Source organism: Anthonomus grandis, chromosome 6 (assembly GCF_022605725.1).
Source record: "Anthonomus grandis grandis chromosome 6, icAntGran1.3, whole genome shotgun sequence".
Classification (NCBI taxonomy): domain Eukaryota; kingdom Metazoa; phylum Arthropoda; class Insecta; order Coleoptera; family Curculionidae; genus Anthonomus; species Anthonomus grandis.
This window is the reverse complement of record NC_065551.1, coordinates 14,361,794-14,381,380: the sequence shown is the minus strand read 5'-3', so window position 1 is coordinate 14,381,380 and position 19,587 is coordinate 14,361,794. Positions and strand designations below refer to the sequence as shown.

The window sequence follows — 19,587 nt, the reverse complement described above, 5'->3', positions numbered from 1 at the left end:
CGGATGTCGTAGATAAAATACTTCTTGAATGGGAATATTCGGGAGGGGCAAGTTTTGCATGAAATCGAATGTGATTGCTGCGACGTCATCCGGGGATTTACAAAGCTCTTGGACCTCAGATATTTTATTATGGAACTTCTTACTTCGTCGTTTGTGGACTGCTAGCTCGGCTTCAGCTGCCCTTTTGCATGATCTCCCAAGTTGGAACTTTTAATTTTCACCATAAGTTCTTCGCATGTTATACAAGTGTCGACCTGGGGCCTGCCAAACCGAAGTGAGAAGTTTTCCTTAAAATACTTAATATAAAATTTGTACTTTATGCCCAGGTCGGGGTATTTCGATTTAACAAGTAAATACATAGACTTGATATCCAACCGTGCGTCTAGATATTCCATATGACCCCCAGAGTAGTGGGTTTGTTTCCTTGGGAAAGACATAATATGATCATGAATTTTTTGTAGGATATTTGGAGGTATGGTGTTCTTCTTGGGGTGCTTACCACGTCTATCGTGTGGTGTTACTGACTGGGTTTTAGCTTAAGTAGACGTTTTACACAGGCAATCGTAATGCCATAGATTGAACAAAAAGCTTTCTTGCAAACAACTTGTTTTTTTGAGGACAAGTCAATCAAATATTTAAACGAGTACTCACGGGGAATGCTTAAGTCACCTTTACGAGGTCTGTGTGATTTTACAGATTTTTTTTCTATTAACTGTTGCAGGTAAATATCCTGTTCATCCTTTGTATTAAAACCGTTTAGTTTTGTTATGTTGCATGCAGTATGTATGCAGTTACTGAAGTCAGCTTGAAGTAACGTGCGACAAGAGTGCATCTTACAGCTGAAAATAAAAAAATATTGCAAAACTTATCCTCAACAAAAGTATTTAAAAAATCAACTTACTTGCAATCGGGACCTGTACTACGTGCGGAGACAGAACTACTTTTCCAGTTTACGTGTTGGTCCCCTTTGACCTTTGCATGTTTTATAATATTTCTTTTATACAATTCAGGATGTGGTTTCCTTTTTTTAAGCGGGTCAGGATTAACACCTTTACTAGAGCCCGACATTTTAACGTTTCTAGTTCAACAGACACTACAATAATCGACTAGCCACGCGTGATTGAGCTTGTAAAATAAACTGTATAAACTGTAGCCAATCCCAAACACGGCATTCTATGATGAACAAAATGTCTCCCCACCAGTTTTTGTTTCATTTCTGTTCGGTGTTAAAACGACCCAAGTCGACGACTTAGGATGTTTTTGCAGCGAACGTAGAAAATCTACTTTTGAATTATATATACGGAAGAGTCAGACTTGTGTCGTTTTAACATAGAATGTGCGTCTATGGCCGAAGAAATGTTTGGTAGTGAAATGTCAAAAGGCAAAATTATTGACTTAAGTCGTTTTTGAAATGAACGATTCAATTATTTAAAAGTTTAATCGGATATAGAAGTTTCGGGTATAGGAATGCTTGAAAACGAAGAATATATGTCGAAAGAAACAACAGTTTTATATTAACTTAAAATGGAAAGAATAACTTCAAAGCAATTATTGCATATTTCTGACTGAAAAAATATCGTAACGTAATTTTAATGTCTCAAATTGCTCTACTAAAAACTTTGGTAAGTTGAAGATCCTATGGTGGCAAAAATTGGTCTCATTTTATTGCCAGGCTTATAGGTTTTTGGTAAACAATATAGTTTTGGAATTGTTGGGCTTGTAAATTGTTACTTGAATTTTTCTAAAAAGGAAACAAGATTTTTACAACCATTTAATGCTGTCCTGACCTGCGAGATCATTTTTGATAGTGTTCTTAGAAATCTTTTTATTGAAAATGGCCCATATTTTCAATAACAGCACCATCTCGTTTAAAATATTATACTTTACCTAAAATTGTAACTTTCTTATCTTTGTCAGCGTATAAATAGAAACAATCTTTTTCTTTCAGTCCCTTAAAAATATTAGAATTTGGTGTTTTTCTATTTGGTAAGATTTCTTGAGATTTGTCAACTTTTTCAGTATTTTTATTTAGTGAAAGCAAACTTTCTATACTAACTATAAATGTCTGGTCTCTCTAGCCATTTTATTTTTATTTAGGAAAAACTTCAACTTTTTTGGCAAAATCAGATTTAGTTTTGAGAGATACATCAATAAACCTTGGAAAGTCATCATTGGAAATATTACATCTCTAGTATGTAAGACCAGTTGTAAGTAGTTTTAGTTAAGTTTTCTCCTTTTCCCGAAGATGCTAATTCTGTTTCATGATAACGCTCCATTCCATGTAGTCAACGTGAATTTTTTTTTGCCTTCCAGGTTTTTGGTGCCAATTTTTTAATTACTACAGGCAATTCACGTGAATTTTTATGTTTGACAGATATTTCTGAAGTGTATAATTTCTAATCTCAGGCAATTGATGTAATTTTTCTTCTTTCTCCTAGACATTCCAAATAAACTAAAATCTGAATAACAGGTCTTAAGTCAACTTTCTCTCAACTCTCTTATCTTATATCTTAAATTTTTATTTTGTTTTTAATCAGAAGTTACCATAGATTTCAGGAAGACATGAAAAACGGCCTCAAAGACCTGAAGTTATTTGAAAGTTCACTTTGAATGCATGGAAAACATGAAAAATTGTTTCGATACTAGAAGTTAGAATATATGAAAAATTTTGAAAGGTAAATTACATCAAATGCCTTGGAGACATAAGAAAACGACATCGAAGGACTGACATGAAGTGAAAATTGACTTTAAATCCGTCGAAACTTAAAAAATAACAAATAATAATAGAAAATTTGTAAAACATGGAATTGTGATTTATATATTTGTATTTTATATAATATATAATATTTGTGATTTAATGGATAAAATTGGATACATTGGGTAAAAAAAACATTTTTCCATACATTTTCTTCTCATCACTCACTTATTTCTCACATATTTCTCTCTCACTTTTTATATTTTACACTCTTTTAGAATCAATTTTTCTTAAGTACAGAGATTATTCATTTCTTCTAAAAGTTGTAAATTTAACCAAATGTTGTTCTATTCAAATCAGATATCTAATGTTGCCAATTTTCATTTTACAATCAAAAAATAAAATATTCTTACCTAGACAATCCCTCAGGAACACTTTTGCTTGGCCTCAAAATCCCCCTATGCTGGGGCCTAGGTAATGAAGAGAATCTGACCAAATCCTGATGGCTGGAACCATTATTAACGTTGGCCAACACTGGAACGTGGTGCTGACTCTTGCTCGGCGTATGATACACCGAATGATCAATATTGGCCGCATAACTCAAAGATTTTGGCAAATAGTGAATTTCCGGACCAGGTTTTGGTCTATACGAATGCCTAAAACTCACTATATATATTAAATTTTCGCTTTAACCATAGAACTTACCTGTGAGGAGTTCCTAGAAGTGAGCCCTTACTATGACAATCATCGTAATTGGCAAACACCCTCTCATAATGGTTACTACCTTGACGACAAAATCTGTAAGGCATCAGCTCAGGTGTTGCCGCACACACTCCGTTGTATGTGGCAGCACTGCATACGCACTCATTTAAATTGGCGACTGCACAGTTGTTCAGGTTGCAATTGTTTGCAGCAGGACTCGGTTGGAGGCTTATGGGTTCCTTTTTGGTGCCTACTAGGAACATTAGACATGCTCCTAAATAAATAAAGACACTTTAGTCGATAAATAAATCATATTCTAAGGATATTTATAGAATTAGAAATAGATTTATTTAATTTTTTTTTTATTAATGTTGTTCATTGTTTTGATTATTGTAATGTGTTACGTTTTGCTGATGATGTTAACATTTTTAGAATTATGGACAGTAACTTGGCACATCATGAACTTTGTTCTGATCTTCACAAATTTGAATTATGGTGCAAGAACAATAAAATGGTCCTAAATGCTAAAAAATGCAAATATATTCAATTTACCAGGAGTTTTAGTCCACCATTTTATCAGTACCATCTAATGAGTTCACTTATTGAGAAGGTATCAGAGATACGTGATCTTGGGGTGCTTTTTGATTGCAGACTAATTTTTTCAAAAAATATTGAAAACCTGTGTAATAAAGCTTACAAAATGTTGGGTTTTATTAAGAGGCACACTCATGATTTCAGCAGTATTGATTCCATCAAACTTCTGTATTTTTCATCGGTTCGCAGTCAACTTGAGTCGAATTCATGTATATGGTCACTTTATTATGCTAAATATATAATGTGTCTAGAAAAAGTTCAAAGTAAATTCATAAGATACATTGCTTACAAACTTAATATTCCTTATATTGATATTAATTACAATGAAATGTATAGATTGCTGAACATTGAAAAGTTGGAGACTCGACGTAAAAATTGCGATATTGTCACAACATACAAGATTCTCAACAATGTAATACAGTCTCCTGAGTTGTTGTGTCAGCTTAATTTAAATGTTCCTCCTATTACAGTGCTGTGACAGACTAGATTATTCTACCTTGAACAACATCGTACACTGTATGGTGAAAACTGTGCAATAGGTAGAATGATGATTAACTCAAATAGTATCAGTATAGATTTGTTTCATTGTTCTCTGAGTTCACTTCAACGAATTTTAAGATCTGCTTAAGTGCAATATAATTTTATATCTTGACTTTGCTTAAAGTGTGTCTTCTTTTCTATTGTAGTTACTCTGTTTTAAACCATTGTTGTCCTTATATTTTATTTTATTTTATTGATGTTACCTGTTATCTGTTATTTATGCTAGATTTTTAATGCTAGTACTAATACTTCAAGTGCTTTATTGCGATATAAAATCTTATTGTATTAAATATTTTATATACTATATTTATTTTGTAAATTGGTTAATTACCGTAATATACTGAACTGAACTGAAAATCACTGTAAAACAAGTACTGAAAGGAGATTGACGTTATACATAATGTCATGTTTTTCGAAAAAAAAATTCATTTTCATATTTTTACGGTTTCTCAAAAAGCGTAGAGAAAGCTAACTTTCTCTACGCTAGTCGAGTCACCCCTCTTTTCCTGCTAATTTCGTCTCAAAAATCGAATCGTAAAATAAAAATGTTGATTTTTTTAATGGTTCTCCGAAAAAACCTAACTGGAATAATAATTAGCCGCCTTCAAAAATCCAGGAACATATTTCTGCTCTTTATTTATTAATGGTTTTTATTCTAGTCTTTATATTTCATCTTACTAAAATAATATATTAACACCGTTATCGTTTAGTACTCAAAAATACTTACCTATTAAAGTAGCAGAAAAACTAAAATAATATCCAGCCTTAGGATAAGTCTGATTAATATAACCAGTCAAAGGGATGCCCAACAGAACTGGTATCGACTTCGCTCCTTGTATAAAACTCCAGGCCTTTGTGAAATGTTTATTCTTAATACGTTCCAAAGCAAACGCTTTTAAGGAATAAGTGAATCCACCCAAACAGATCCCATACAGCCAAACAAACAGGACGTACCCATGGTACCCTTGGACAGCGCTGAGTGCCAACAACGATATTCCTATAATGTATAAAAAACTTTAAAATATTATCTTATGTATCTTTAAAGTATTATATGTAGTCCTATGGTTGGAACCTTTGGTGTGACGCTCAAATAACGAGACAGTTTTACCACTAACCAAAACTCTTTATTTTTACTCTCGACACGTGTTTCGCTAACAATGTTAGCGTCTTCGGGAGAAGATTAAAGCTGAGTTTAACCGAATTGAGTGGCCACTAAGGTCACCGGATATAATCCCATTAGACTTTTTTTCTTATGGGGCTAGTTCAAGTCCAAAGTTTATGCAAATAGGCCACATAATGCTTATGAAGAAAATAATTTAATTCAAATTCAAGATTGTTGAATTCAAGCAAAGAATTCGACAAGAAATTAGACTAATCGAACCGCAAATGATTGAAGATGTCCAATTGGAAGTTATTTACCGACTTCAAAAATGTATTGAAGTAAATGGACAATAAATTAAACATCAGTTGAAATAACTATACTATATTTTTTTATTTTTTAATGTCGTATGTTTTATTACGTCAAATTTGATAAACCGCTGACTTTAGGCATGTGGTAACCTATACAAAAAGTATTCCGAATATATCGTTCCAGTTTATCGGGCTGGCAATTGCCTTGCAGGAGAGCCATTAAGTCAACAAGACAAGACAAGACAATCGTTCCAGTTTAAAAAATTAATGTTGACGCCATAGTTTCTACTTGAGGTACCCTGTATAAAAAATTTTTATTGGAAAAAACGCACAAGTGACAATGCTAATCCACGTGTCTGAAAAATAAAACAAGAAAAAACACTTTAATTTTAAATGACTTTGTTCCTTTCATCAGGAATGCACATTTCACATACTACACATTAAAGTTGTACTAACAAAAATTGTTGGGATTTTCTCATTGGGTCCACAGGTTGCGATAAAAATTATAAAAAGTTGATGGGGCCAAAGTACCCAAAAAAGTGTTTTTTACTTTTATGCAAAAAAAATTTAATCATAATATTGTAAAAAGAGTTTTTCTTGTGCGATAAACCGTTCCCCAGTTATAATGTGGCAAACCTGTAGCCGTATATTATTACCCTCTAGCAGGAGGGTAATAATATACGGCTCAGAGGAACGGGTTTCGGAATACCTGCTCTCGCACACCTTGAAGCATATTGGAAGCACTTGAAAAAAAATGCATTTATTTTTAACGGGTTGGTTGGTTTCAACCCAATTATAGGAAAGAATTTGATTTGAAAAAAAAAAAAGAAAAGGGAAACAATAAAAATATGTTGAAATATATTGAAGTTAGTATACTTCAGCATATGCAAACCAGGAAAGAAAATAACAAAATATGTGTGTATAAAAATAGAAAATAAATGCTTACCATTCTATGTACTTAAAAAGAGTATCTATATACATACTAGAAAGGCCCTGCAGCACCTATTTACTTTATACTATAATGGACCTTAAACTCAACGAAAATATCGAACCGTCCATGTAAATTATTATTAATATAATTCTGACACATTATATCAAATTAGAGATCCATATTCTAATTTTGAGCGTATGCAAGAGAAAAAAGTAGTTTTAAGTATCAATATTTTTAAAATGCCTACAGTTTCGATAAATAAAACCTTAAATTAATAAAAATTTGGCAGAATCAGAAACTATTATTGCTACATGCTTGGCGAAACTTAATTTCGTATCATAAGTAATTCCCAGATCGATTACCTCATCCACTTTGCTTAACACAACATTAGTTGCTCTATAGTTAAAATTAATCGGCAACAGTTTTCTAGAAAATAAGAGAATAGAGCATTGTATTAACATTCAAATAATAGTCTATTGACAATGCCCAATTTTCAAATTTATTAAGATTTACCTGAAGGAATTAGCAATTATCTTTAGTATCTATTTTTGTGAACAATTTTATATCATCCGCAAACAGTAAACTCTGACAAGACAGTAATTTGGCAAGATCGTTTATAAATAATAAAAATAAAAGAAAGCCGAAGTTAGATCCTTGCGGAACTCCCGAACACACTCATATACAGGAGACTTAAAGCCTTCATATTCCACAAATTGTTTACGACCTTGTAAAAAAGATTTTATTAAAGCAAATAAATCCTTAGAAAAACCAAAAACTGTAAGCCTATGAAGAAATACAAAGTGGTCAATTTGGTGAAAAGCTTTGCAGAAATCAAGGTAGATTGCATTAACCTGATCTCTATTATCCAAATGCTGGCACAAATAATGATTTAGGCAAGCAAGGTTTACTGCACAGAAGCGATTTTTAACGAAACCAAATTGATTAGGCGCTATGGCTAATTTCAAAAAGTTTGGAGAAATTACATAATATTGATATAGCTCTGTAATTTTGAATATAGTTTTTCGGTCCCTTTTTGAATAGCGGGGATATTCTTGTAGTCTTCCATCTATCGGGAAATACTGTTGAAGACAGGATAAGATTAAATACGTGCGCAATAGGCCCTGAGAAAACGCGAATATAATCTTTAACGACAAGACTTTGTACTCCATCGGTTCCGGAGGCCAACTTACTTTTTAGTTTCTTAGAAGCGGTGACAATTTCATCGATCAGCGAAAAATTATAAGAGCAATTTACAGAGTTGTTAACAGTCTGGCTCGATTCAATACCAACATCAATACTAGATGGGGTCGACTCAATATATACGTTTTGAAAGACAGTTCCAAAATCATCAACAATTTGCTGTGGATCTTTTATTGTACAATGGTGAAACATCATTACTCCGGGGATACGTGAAATGCCTTTCTTATTCTGAGCATAGTTCCAAAAATCGGAAGAGTCTCCATTAATTCGATTTTCGGCTATTCGAGAAAAAGCAACCCTAATTTGTTCTTTAATATTGCTTTAAACTATTTTAAACTAATTTTCATAAAAATGAGTTCTATACTTCTTGAGTTTTTCTGAACTAAAATTCTTTAGTTTGAGATTTTTAATGATATCAGAATTAAAACAGACTAGAAATTTATGTTTTTTAACGATTTTAAGAGGAACTGCTATATGAAATATTTCATTAACAGTACTGTAGAAGCTGTCTCAAGATACATTAGGATCCAAAGAGGCAAACACCTCCTGCCAGTCAGCAGTTTCGATTAACCTTTATGACATTGAATAGTTAGCACGTTTAAAATTGAAACAATTCTGTACCAGTAAATTGTGGGTGAAATTATTATTCTGAGGTTATTTACCCTTAAAATTCACAATTAATGAAGGATGATAATCGCATTCAACAAATGAGTAATTACTCATATGAACTTCACACTCAGACAAATTGGTTATCACTAAATCCAGAATTCTTCCATTGACTTGGATGTTATTACATTGTACGAATTCCATTATATTCCTAAATGCCAATATTGATCTCACAATAGAGTCATCCTGGTGAATAAGAAAATTGAAAATATTAAAATCACCCATTATAACTATTTTCTTGTCACACAAATATTGCATTGTATCAAAGTAACCATATCATAAACCAATTTGCTACTAGCAGGAGGTATATAGACAATAAATACAAAGCACGCAAAATGATCAAAGGATAATTTGCGCACCCACAATCTCGATAGAATTTACAATATGGAGCAACTCAGATAAATTCAGGGGTAACATTTTAAACTCGCGTTTAACAGCTAACAAACCTCCACCCTTCGTTAATCTAGTTCTGTGCAGATTTCGGTTACATCGGTGTACATCGTAAATATCCAGAAACAGTTCAGAGTTCGCAACATTATTTTGTAAATTTGTCTCTGTTAAGCCGATGATGTCCATTTCCGCTAAGCAAACTTTTGTAAACGGAATCGCCTTTGAATTTAAACCGCGAACATTTTGATAATAAAAATCTATAGCGTCGGGATGGGAAATTAAGCGGAACTGTTCAGATGGATCTAACAGTGGTTTCTGGATCCCCTTGTTAGGAGAACATTTCCATCCTTTTGTTGAATTGTGTTTGAGAAGCGACAAGATGGATGCTGCATATACCTCCCCTCCTGACATATACTTCCTTAGGCCAATTCTCAGCTTTCGTAATTACGCTGAAATATTCGTTAGGTACAACGACATTAAAGGAATATCCAATTCCTTTAAGTTTCACTTGTTCTGAGCTTAACAATCGTGATCTTCCGCGCAAAGGGATCTTCCGCGCCAAGCACTATATTTTTAAGATGTGCTTTTAAAATATCATCTGATACAGTGTAATTTTGGTTGGATATATGAAAAGCAGTTATTGGTTTTGCCGCAGTGAGCAAAGAATTAACATTAACATTTTTATCAGGCTCAGCCACAACTATAGCCTTGGTGGAGGGTAAAATATTACCAGCAGTTGTGCAGTCCAAGTTTAAAGCTTTACGTTCTAAAGCTTTAGACTTGGACTGCATACCTACTTTAGTAAACAACCCTTTAGACTCTAGATTGGAAACAAGTGGTTGCAAGTTCAGTTCAGTATTGGTTTCCTTTACAGCTCGAACAACCGAGTCCAACTTTGCTGCCATTTGCTCACTATGGGTATTCAAATGAGCCTCAAGTGAGTCACTGGATTCGCACCTTATACTATCTTGAGCCAAGTTATTAGCAGGATAATTGTATTTCAGACTATCTAGTTGCTGCTGAATGCCATTCACTTTTATTTTGAATCCTGAAGTATCCAGTTTTAATTTCATCTGGAATTTACTATGTTTTATATCTTATCATCTCTCCACAGATGTTAGCTTTTTGCTAATATCACTTATTTTTTTGGTATTTATATTAGATTTGATCTTAGCGATTTTCGAATTTAAACCGGCCATCTCAGCATTCATTGATTCTAGTAATTCTAGTGTATTTGGCAATTTTTTTACTTCTGTGACACAGTTGAGACACAAATGCAAAAGAGTTCGAGATTAACTGGGGGATCGCATGGAAAGCCAAAGAGGCGTTGTCTCTCCTCCTTGAATACACATTCCTTATCCTATTTATACCATCGGTCTTTCCTACCTCTTGCCGTTGGTGGCAAAACCTATTCACGCCGGCAACCAGGCCGGATGGTGCCGGACGCATCGTGGGGGAGGCGACAACGTGCAAAAGTTATAAATTTACCATCGTGAAAGTCTTAATTAATTATTGTGAAATCTTCGATTCGGGGAACAGGGTACATACCCGACAGCTTTTCCTTAATCACCCCAATGAGCTGATTAATTGCACCGAAGCAAAAGCCAATAACCCCAAACAAGTAACCAGCGTCGATGTCAAAATTATTGACTCCAACAGGCAATAAGGTAGGAAACTTTGGTTAATAAAAAAAACTTACAACAATGTTCAGTGAGTAAAACTAAAACGGACTGAAGAAAAAGGATAATTATAGCTACAAAAGATAGCTACACATCCAACTGATCCATATAAATACGTTTCGGAAATGACAAACTCGATTATCACAATTAAATTCACTATAATCGACCGCTTAAAAAAAGTAAACAATACATGAAGTAGGCGTCGTTATTAACTCCCAAGAAATTTAAATTTGAAGCATCCTCTTGGTTAACGTTTTTTACACGTCCTAGATAGAGGTTTTTTTCTGCAAAAGATGAAGTGGAGTAAAAAGATGTCAATCGAAGACATATGTGGAAAATATGTCAAGTATATACAAAGGCATTATTTTGAAGGTGACAGTGATATTTGATGAATATCCTTGTGATGTACACAACTCCGGCACAAAGCCGAAAGCTAATGACGCTCTATCAGATACACTTCTTCAACCAGTAGACTTCGAGCTAAAGACTGTCTTAACAATTTCAAAGAACACTTTTTTGTCGAACAACAAGAATCGCTTTGTGGAATTTTTCCGAGGTTTACTTGAAGATGTTTGTTTTCAAATTCGCTAAGCTTCTGAAGATGCGGATCGTTAAATTGTTGAGACGACCGTTGAACGATCCTCGCAGTATGACTCTACGATCATTATTGGAGAAGACGTCGCCTTCTAGTGCTAGTGGTTGCTTTGGGCACAATCAGGAATTTTCTTCAAAAAACCGAGTCACGCGAAAACTCCTGAGCGTATCTCCTTATCACAGGTTTTTAAATATCCCACCTTGCAACCGTGCCTACTTCTAAATGCTTTTACCGGTTGTGACACAACGTCTGCTCCTTATTTTCAAAGGAAGCAGAAAATGTTGCAACATCAAAAAATTTTTACGGCAAAAAACGACGATACAAAAGAGCATACCTGAAATCGTCGATGCGACCGGGTAGACAATATTTGCAGTTTTATACAGCGAAGAAAACAGAACTGAGTCACTTGACAACATTCGATTTAAGAAATTCACTCAATAGTTACGTTTACAACGCGTGTACCAAATATTTATAACTTTGATCAAATCACGTCATGAGGATTATTTTTTGTACACAAAAATAAAGAAGAAAAGGAAGAGAAGGCAAGCATTAAAAAGAGCCTTAAAAAATTATTAGTTTATTTTTAAACAACAATAACACTTTTACAGATTTAGAGGTTATGTCCTATAATTTTTCGTCTAAACTGATAAACTCCCTTCAACTGATATTTTGATCCTAGAGATAATCCTGCACTAAGTTAACTCTCAAAATCAATCCTTGTAAACAGGGATATACTAAATAAAAATAGTTTATATCATTTGATCCAAGGACCTAATAGATCTGCGCGTTGTAAACGTAGCTAATGTGTCGCAAGTGAATAAGTTAAGTGAATCTTTTACTCAATGCGGCAAAATTTCATAGTCAACGCATCAAGTCCAAACTTGGCATGGTAACGAAATAGACCTTTGTATGTAAGGTTGGAGAAATTCACATGGCTTGGAAGTTTTGAAAACGGACATTAACCCAGCACCACAGAAACTGATAAAACTGATAACCTGCAGCTGCAAAACAAATAATTGTGGAGCAGCTTGCGGGTGTATGAAGAAAGGACTCACGTGCTCAATTGCTTGTGAAAGAACTGTGGTGGCGGAAACTGTAGCAACGTCCTGGAAGTCGAGCTTGAAACTGACATTCTTGAAGACATCGGCGTTGATTTTCCAAGTTGTGCATTAGCCTTTACCAACCAGCAGGGCTGACGAATGGTCTGACAATACTGACGAGAACCAACGGCGGATTCATCGTCCGAATCCGGTGGCTTGGCAATGGTTCACGAACAACCATCGAAAAGAAGTTACGTAGGCAAAGAAATAAGTAAACAACGCAAAAATGTAATATCAAAATATATATTTTTTTTAATTATGTAATGTAAGTGTATGTAATAAAATTAATTCATTTCTCCTTTCTTCACAGGCCATAATGCTTCTTAATAAATTCAACATTATAAATAATTGCAAGCATTTTAATATTTTTTGTATAATGAACAATCATTATTTTTATATTTTTGTAGAGCTCATGATCTGAAATTTTAAACATCTTATTTAATTACATTAATAGTAGAAACAGGAAGTCGTAGTGTTAAAATTTTAATTATTTAGTCTGCGTTAATTTGGAATAACAGTAACTGTTACTATAAATCAATCCACATAAAAATTATTAGCGAAGCAACCTGGCAGAACAATGATTTGTGTCAGTACAAAACACCTTAAAGTAAAGCAAGGACTCTCATCGCATTACTTGCATGTGCATTCTTTTATATTTCCTATACATTATCTAAAAATATTTTCTGATTTTTATTTTGTTATTAATTATTATTGTTTATTAATTATTGTTATATCAAATAAATGGAAGAGTAATTGATAAATTTTCTTAAAACCTTTTGAAAATAAAGGAAACTTCATTTTGTCATGCAAAACGCAATGGTCCAAATTGTGCACGCCATAACTCGGAAACGGTTTATATGAATTAAATGACTATTATTATGACTTAAATGAATTTTGAAGGATTTTTTTTTAAATAAATAACTTCTGACAATATCATTGCATCCTGCTTACCCATATAGAAAAGTTGTAGAAAATTATGTCCCAACAATTTGGGCTTTCACAAATTTTCCGAAAAACCTACCATTTCCGAGTAAAATGGAATTCAAAAACATTTTGAGTTTTTTCAAAAATGCCCCACCCGGGTGTCACACTTTGAAGTTATGGTGGTTTTCTTTCCTTTTTTTGACAAATTGACTGTACTTTGAATTGACTTGAAATGGCTTGACTACTTACAATTAACTGTGTTCTCTAGCCACTAGTGGAAACCAGAGTAAAGCGGATAAATTTTTTACTAAGCAGTAAGGAACATTTTTTTGAAGTTGTTTTTGTTTGAAAATCGCAACCCATATCAATTTGCATAATAATCTCTATTACTTAAAAAAATAATAGGTTTACGTGAAATAGTGTTCTAGTATATATTGTTTATTATAATTTTAATGCTTCTAATAAATTATTGGAAATTAGGGCAAAATTAAATAAGCACGAACAAAATAAAATTAGTCACACAAAATATTTAGGTTTTGTTTGTTTAATTATTACTATAATAATTTACCTATTCCTATTAGGGCAGTTTGGCATAGATACTGCCTGGATATTAGGCACTGGGTACTCGGTTTAACGGTTATAAGGCCAAAACCAACGCAACCCAGTGCGGAGGCAAATCCCATAAAAGTCTGGAGAAGAACCAGGGCGCTATCTTCCAAACCTTCTCTGAATCCTTGATAGACCTAAAAAGGCATATAAAAGAAATTTAGAGGAGGACTGTGTCCTGTTTGAGTCTTATCAGGCTAAAGTATTCATTACTCAAACCTCGTTGACATAAATTCATAATTCTCTTTGAATACCAAATAGTTTCTCTACAAGCTTCTAGGAATATGTTATACACCTACCAAATAAAATACCGGTGCATAGATCCCTAATGCTCCAAAACCGCAACTGAGCATAATCACTCTCAAACCCCGGCTCTTCAACGGGCTAAAATCGAACACCGGTGGTTTTTTGACCTTCGAACTCTTCTTCTCTTTCATCTTGCGCCGCTGGTTCTTCAGGTGGGTGATGGCGCGCCTTTGCGGATGATACAAGTTGGCCGACCGGTATACTATTGGCAAAAAGAAGGCTAAGGCGAGCAGGCCCGTTATCGCTTGTAGGCCTAAACGCCAACCCAGTTTGCTGAGAAAAGAGATAGAATATAATAACGTGTTATTTATTTTATTTTATTTAAGACATTATTTCCAACAGTGCCATAATCGGAAGTTGTTTATAAATTATTACCATGTTAACTGAAACAATAATTAAACTAAAGTACCAAGAAAAAATTAAACCCATACAAAAATTAAACAAAAAGGAGAATTCTTCTCAGACGCAACGGATATAGTAGAAGCTGGTCAAAACCCCTTACAGAACATATACGATCAAGCCTATATGCTAAATACTTAGTACACTTGCGCTGAACAGACTCAATCAAATCAATGTAGCACTGGTAAATTGGATTTCACACGATGCAGTCATATTCCAATTTTGACCTGACAAAGCAGATAAAAAGCAGTTTAAACGCAGACTTCTCAGAAAACTCTGAGAGTTTTTAATTATAAACCCAATAACCTTCATGGCTGACATCATAACACTATTAAAATGTAGTAAAAAGATAAATTCGGAATCGAGGGCGATATCAAGATCAGTAACCTGACTAAGCCTGATCAAAATCGGATCGTTGATAGGGTAGTTGTAAGTAATGGGGATGTTTGATCTTAGATAACAGACCACACTATACTTCGCTGCATTAAAATCTAGCCTGCTATCAGAAATCCAGACAATTCTGAGGAAATAAGCAGTCATTAATAATGTCTATGTTAAAGAATAATTTTAGGTCATCGGCAAAAGTCAATCTATGGCAGTTGAGTGAGTAATAACAACGGACTCAGCTTTGAATTTGGATCTATAGCCCTCATTCTACACAAATGCAATCTACAATGTAGGTACGAATTAAACAAATTAATTAGCCTGGATAGAAAGCCCTCCATTTCAATTTATTCAACGAGATATCCTGTCAAAAGCTTTTTCAAAATCAACCATCAACCTGAGACTGGGCATGAACAGATTTACATCTGATTGGCCTCTGAAAAAACTATGCGGATCAATTAGACCCTTGACATGGTCGAACAATGACAGAGTAAATATAATTTCAAATATTGTTGAAAAACTGCAGAGGATTGAGATTGGTCTGTAGTTGGCTACATGGTCAAGATAACTCTTTTAATTAGAGTGATATTTTGGCTACCTTCCATAATATAACTGGGATTTGCTCTGCAGGTAGGATTAAGTTAAACATGTAAGTCAATAGATCGGCCGCATTATTCTATGTAACCGCCAAACCGTCCATTCGAAGTTTGCCGAAGAGTGAATGATATGGAATCGACGACACAGATGGAAACGTCGGTCACTTAAGAGAAGTAGCAAACAGTTATCTGTCCTCCCGATAAGTAGTTGTTTTGTTTCTCCAATGCACGTGCTAATTTTTGTTGTGTAAAAGAAAACATTTATACCATGGAATTTCCTGACACTGTGCAATATAAAGAAGTATCAAATAATGTGTATAAATTGAAGATTTATTCAAAGGAAGATGTTGAGGTAAGTTTTAAGAGATGATTGCTATAATATACGCCTACAGGGGCGGTTAACGCTGATGCATCAAACCAGCATGTTTCTTTTCTTCGGTTTAAGGCTGGCTTATAGATGACGCAACGCAAGCTCGGTAACGTAACGTAACATCGAAGATCGTTTATAGATTGATAGTTACGCTGCGTTACGTTTGGATAGGATATTTTATTATTTTTTTTTGTGAAGTAGGTACTTTTGACTCCACCATACATACAATAGTATGGGGAATCTGGGTTATGGTTTTAAAATCGAGATAAAAAAATTTTCTCCGATTTCAAAATGTTTTATAGATATTTGCGTTTCAGACGAATCTGAACATTGTTTGTTCCGTAGTCTGTCTGTCTGTCTGTCTGTAACCAACGCGCATAACTCAAAAACTATCCATTCGATTTGAAGGAAATTTGGTACATAGTTGTCTTTTGGGCTCTAGTTGGTCCCATTTTAAGATGATTAAAAACAACCCCTAGGGGGCGGAGTTAGGGAGGGGGAAGAAAATTAAAATTTTTTAAACATTATACATGCACATTGTATGGCCAAAGTTGTATACCATGTCTGTATTTTTTAATCTCTTTTTTACTTAAAATTGTCCAACAACACGTTCACTTATAAGGTATAGTAAATTTACTGTTCGGTTGGAAGAATCAATTAACAAAAAAAGTTACTTTTTTGTCATATTACTTTTTATTAAAATAAATTAGTTTTAAGACCCGCAATCTATTTAAAAGAATATATTTCTGTCACTTTAATACACGATGCAGAAAAAATACAAAACAAATAAGAAACAAAAGATCAAAATATTTAAACTGTCCTGCAAAATTATTTATAACAATAAGACGATTTTATGAAAATTCCAAATCCAAAGAAAAAGTCGATAAACAATATCTATGTATAGTGGAGCTGCGCAATAGTCATAACCCTAGGATAGATGTGGCAGACGTTCTTAGGGAAAAGCATGTAGGCCCCAATGCCAAACAAGAAATTTTAGATTTATTTGAGAAAGGCCACTCTGTGGCTTCTGCATACCACTTTTTATACCACAAAAATGGAATTATATGGAAATGAGTATAATAACAAAACTTTAGATCGGTTTTATTTTCCTACAAAAACAGATGTCACAAACTTGTGGCAAAAGACATTTAAGCAAAAATATGGTGAACGGATTGGTTCCAACATGCTCAAAAAACTCGACGAAATTTTGGTATCACAAAATGGCACAGTATTTAAAATAGTGCAAGTGGAAGAACATTATGGCCATATAACTCCGTTAATGCAGAGAGCCCAGAAGCTTCCGCAAGCATCCGAAATATTATTCGTTGATGCTATGGGAAACTGCGACCTACAAAACCATAAGGTTTATTTCTTTCTAACCCAGTCAGAAATTGGCGGTGTTCCAATTGCCTGCGTTCTTAGCAACAGCCAAAAAAGTGAGGTGTTTGACGCATTAGTTAAAGCTCTTCTTGATATCATCCCTGATCAGTTACAACCTAAAGTTATAATGACAGATGATGACCTCAATGAAAGAAAAGTACTGCAAAAACACTTTCCAATTTCTAGGTTGCTTTTGTGTGTTTTTCATGTCCTCAAAGCATGTTGGCGTTGGCTAAATATGTCAAAGAATGATGTGCCTAAATCTGAAAAGCAACATTTTTATCAAATGTTTCTAAAACTGGTGTATGCTAGATCAGTGAGCGATCTAGAAGAAGCAAATGAATTTTTTTATTCTTAATGTAAACACACCAAATTTCGTTCATATGTCGAAAAAATGTTTATTTATATACATAACTGGTCAATATGTTACCGAAAAAATTGGCCATTAAGAGGATCAGATACGAACAATTAGGCAGAAGTTATATTTAGACTTCTAAAAGATATTCCACTCGAAAGGACAAAAGCTCTTAACTTGCCTCAGCTAACCGATTTGCCATTAAGAGGATCAGATACGAACAATTACGCAGAAGTTATGTTTAGACTTCTAAAAGATATTCTACTCGAAAGGACAAAAGCTCTTAACTTGCCTCAGCTAACCGATTTTATTTGCAATAGCTTCGAATGTTATTATACGCCAAGAATACTAGACATTGCAGTCAGGGTTTGCAAAGTCGTTCAGGAGAGATACATGCCCAAGGAACCAAAAGTTATAGCAAATATTAAAGATTTGGGTGATCAACAATATTGTGTACAAAGTTTTTCAAATCCTGAGATATTTTACACTGTCGATATGATTTTTTGCAAGTGTACATGTGTTATTGGGTATAACGGTAGACACTGCAAGCATCAGGCAGCAGTAATTTCAATATATAATATCCTGTTCACGATTAATACAGTATCACACCAAAACAAACTTTCTGTCGCTGCAATAATTATTTCCCGCGTCTAAAGTTAAATTTTTATATTTATACATTGGCAATACTTGGTTGGTACCTGGATGCGCAGACGACTTAGCAGTCTTGCGATTGAAGCGCCACCAGTCGTCTCTCTCTCCAAGCATATTAAAAAAAAGTAATTCTCAAAAGGTAGTTCTTCGCAAGTTCCTTTTCGCAAAAGTCTACATTGTTTTAAAAAAAATCTAATCTAAGTGAATACTTTGAAACAAGCAGAATCCAGTCAAGTTCTCCAGAGGAAATCAGGGATCCCTGCGACACTCACATCCAGAAATTCCAAAGGTAAGGTGCCATTCATCATTTTTATTGCCAAAGTATACCCTTTTCGCGTCGAATCTCAATAAAAAATTTGTCATTTACTAGAAACCACCTTTTCGCGACATTTTCTGGTCCTTCGAGCCGGATTTTCATTTACATAAAGATTGAAATATTCATGTAATAATTCCAGATTAATCCATCTGACTTTTCATATTCCACCATAACAGCCATTTTTAAATCATTCGTGTCCGTCGGCTCTCATCGTATTTAAAAACGTGTAAGCCGTTCAATTTTCGCTATATATATTAAAAAATCGACCATCTGACCGTCTTTACACAGGTGAACAGTATTTGACCCATCACCTTGAAAATCTATTTTTGGTAATTTGAAATATTTATAAATAATAAAGAATAAAGCCTAATACGGCTGAGACGTTGACGGCGCGACGGCGTTTGTTTATATTTTTTGGAACCTAAAAGTATATCGTTCGGTTGTGGTTCGCGTAATATTAGGATGCATACATATTTTAATTAAGAAAGAAGTCAATAGAGAAAAGAAAGAATACAGTCCATTTTCTAACGTTTTTGAGATTGGGGTATTGGTGCTGGTTTGTTCGCAAGGGATGTAGTTTTATAGTTTATCAAGTGTAAGTGTTCAACGTGGATTTCTTCTAAGGATAATATCGAATGTTGTAAGTTTTTTTTTAATTCTTTTCTCGCACTAATTAATTAATTTCGCTATACCTCTTCGCTAGTATACTTTTTTGAATATCATATAGCTAATGTTTTATCTTTTCGCTGATATTTAATCTCTAATTAAAATCTTTTGCTGATTTTAAGCAATTTAAAC

At 34.0% G+C, this 19,587-nt stretch overlaps 1 protein-coding gene across 2 annotated transcripts in view; it reads right to left on the bottom strand.

Moving 5' to 3' along the window:
• Positions 1-19,587, bottom strand: part of LOC126737473 (monocarboxylate transporter 2-like) — a 670,913-nt gene that overhangs the window by 9,155 nt on the left and 642,171 nt on the right. For both annotated transcript variants that reach the window (XM_050442387.1, XM_050442388.1), the window contains 5 exons: positions 14,332-14,611; positions 13,995-14,169; positions 5,259-5,528; positions 3,401-3,671; positions 3,109-3,351 (listed from right to left, as the gene is read on the bottom strand). In XM_050442387.1, coding sequence (XP_050298344.1) covers positions 3,109-3,351; positions 3,401-3,671; positions 5,259-5,528; positions 13,995-14,169; positions 14,332-14,611 — 1,239 coding nt within the window. The remainder of the gene's footprint in view (positions 1-3,108; positions 3,352-3,400; positions 3,672-5,258; positions 5,529-13,994; positions 14,170-14,331; positions 14,612-19,587) is intronic.